Source organism: Palaemon carinicauda, chromosome 8 (assembly GCF_036898095.1).
Source record: "Palaemon carinicauda isolate YSFRI2023 chromosome 8, ASM3689809v2, whole genome shotgun sequence".
NCBI classification, from domain to species: Eukaryota; Metazoa; Arthropoda; class Malacostraca; order Decapoda; family Palaemonidae; genus Palaemon; species Palaemon carinicauda.
The window spans coordinates 13,415,583-13,418,082 of record NC_090732.1 but is presented as its reverse complement, the minus strand read 5'-3'; the positions used below and the strand labels follow the sequence as shown (position 1 = coordinate 13,418,082).

General features: G+C 32.2%; 1 protein-coding gene and 1 long non-coding RNA gene across 2 annotated transcripts in view; one reads left to right on the top strand and one right to left on the bottom strand.

The window, feature by feature from the left end:
- The window catches only part of LOC137645663 (uncharacterized), a 97,666-nt gene that overhangs the window by 72,023 nt on the left and 23,143 nt on the right, over positions 1-2,500 (bottom strand). The window lies entirely within an intron of this gene.
- Positions 1,864-2,500, top strand: part of LOC137644733 (autotransporter adhesin BpaC-like) — a 4,130-nt gene continuing 3,493 nt past the window's right edge. The window contains exon 1 of the mRNA XM_068377634.1: positions 1,864-2,236. Within this exon, the coding sequence (XP_068233735.1) occupies positions 1,864-2,236 (373 nt within the window). The remainder of the gene's footprint in view (positions 2,237-2,500) is intronic.

The window sequence follows — 2,500 nt, the reverse complement described above, 5'->3', positions numbered from 1 at the left end:
CATATATACTGTATATATATATACATATATCTGTGCATATATACTGTATATATATATATATATAATTATATATATAATAATATATAATATATATATATATATATATATATAGTATATATATATATATACAAATATACACATATAATATCTGTGCATATATACTGTGGATAAATTATATATATATATATATATATATATATATATATATATATATATATATATATATATATACAAATATACACATATAATATCTGTGTGTGTGTATATATATATATATATATATATATATATATATATATATATATATATATATATATATATATATATACAGTATATATGCACAGATATATGTATATATAAATATATATATATATATATATATATATATATATATATATATATATATATATATATTATATATATATATTATATATATACATATATAAAATATATTATATATATATATTATATATATATACACACACATATATATATATATATATATATATATATATATATATATATTTATAAATATATATCAATATATATACATATATGCAAATATATGAAAACATATACACAGATATGCATGTACATAATATATAGATAAGTATATAGATATAACATATGATTATACAAGGCTTGCGACTAATGCCTTTAAAAGGTAATTAAAACACTCGTCATGCATTACATCCTGCTTTGCTTAGTTTAATCGACTAGAGTAGGCCTATCTATGCTACTACTTGTGGTTGTTGGGTCATTACCTCCGCCAACGAAGTTAGGAGGAGGTTATGTTTTACCCACTATTTGTGTGTTTGTAATTTATGGGTTTGTTTGTGAACAGCTTCCTGGCCATAGGGATTAACTGTAATGTAAAAGGCAGGAAATGACCTTTGACCTTCCAAAATTTTAATTTTGGAAGGTCAAAGGTCAAGGTTAAAGGTCAAGGTCACGGTCAAGCATAAGGTCCTAATACCCGATATCAGCCTTAGTTTGGATATCGTTGTCACAGAGACTTGAAACTTGGATCGTGTTTGGGCGTATGAAAATCCACGCCAATTAATACATGTTAAGGTCAAAGGTCAAGGTCAAGGTCGAGCAAAAGGTCGAGAAATAAGGTGCCGAAGCGAGGTTTGCTCTCTACTGAGTGCCCTTCAAGTTTAAGCTTTCACATGTCGATCCCGCGAACTGGGTCTTGTCTTGACCATATAACTAATGTTCGGAAACCTTCCATTGTATCATTGCCTAAATGTCATGACCTGCTTTCTTGATTTCTAGTTGCCTTGCTTGATTATGTACTAAAGCACATTACTTTTTTCATTATATAGTTATTCAATGTATGAATTCTTTGTCATGATTCCTATCAAGTCAAAATACTATAGTTTAGCTTTGTTATTCGTTACACATACATCCAGACCTATTTAGGTCATTTAATGTGCCAAAGGGTCGTCTTGATAAAAGATAAAAGACATATCTTAGCAAATAGCATAGATTATGAAAGTATATCATAACAAGACTAAAGATTTTCTTTTCCAAACTCTTCTTACAGATACAGCATTGCCAGAGTTAGGATCTACATCTGAGCAGTACCCACAGACCTCCGAGAAGGAAGAGCTACATCCATCTGGAGACCACTTAAAGTTGTCGTCTGTCAAGTCATCTTTGGTATCAATTAGCGACATTATCGGCTCTGATGGTAAAGGTTCTCGCCCTTCGTCAGTTTCAGGTAACAATTAGATAAGACCTCAGAGCCCTCATTATTCGGAACCATAGTTCAAGAGGAGACAGATGAAATTACAAGCAACAAAGAAGATACAGTGAGTACTAGGAAGATACCTCAAGTATAAGAATGATACAGATATCATGGGAGGAACTGCAAGTATCAAAGTGGAAATATCAAGTATAAAGGGTGATGCTACAAGTATCCTAGGAGAAACTGCAAGTGTCAAGGGGGATATTGCAAGTTTAAAGGGCGATTCTACAAGTATCCTGGGAGAAACTGCAAGTGTCAAGGGGGATATTGCAAGTATAAAGGGAGATGCTACAAGTATCCTGGGAGAAACTGTAAGTATCAAGGGGGATATTGCAAGTATAAAGGGTGATGCTACAAGTATCCTGGGGGAAACTCCAAGTACCAAGGAGGATATTACAAGTATAATGGGTGATTCAACAAGTATCCTGGGTGAAACTGCAAGTGTCAAGGGGGATATTGCAAGTATAAAGGGTGATGCTACAAGTATCCAGGAAGAAACTGCAAGTGTCAAGGAGATATTGCAAGTATAAAGGGTGATGCTACTAGTATCCTTGGAGAAACTGTAAGTGTCAAGGGGGATATTTCAAGTATTAAGGGTGATGCTACAAGTATCTTGGAGAAACTGCTAGTATCAAGGGGGAAATTGCAAGTATAAAGGGTGATGCTACAAGTATCCTGGGAGAAACTGCGAGTGTCAAGGGGGATATTGCAAGTATAAAGGGTGATGCTACAAGTATTACTGGGAGA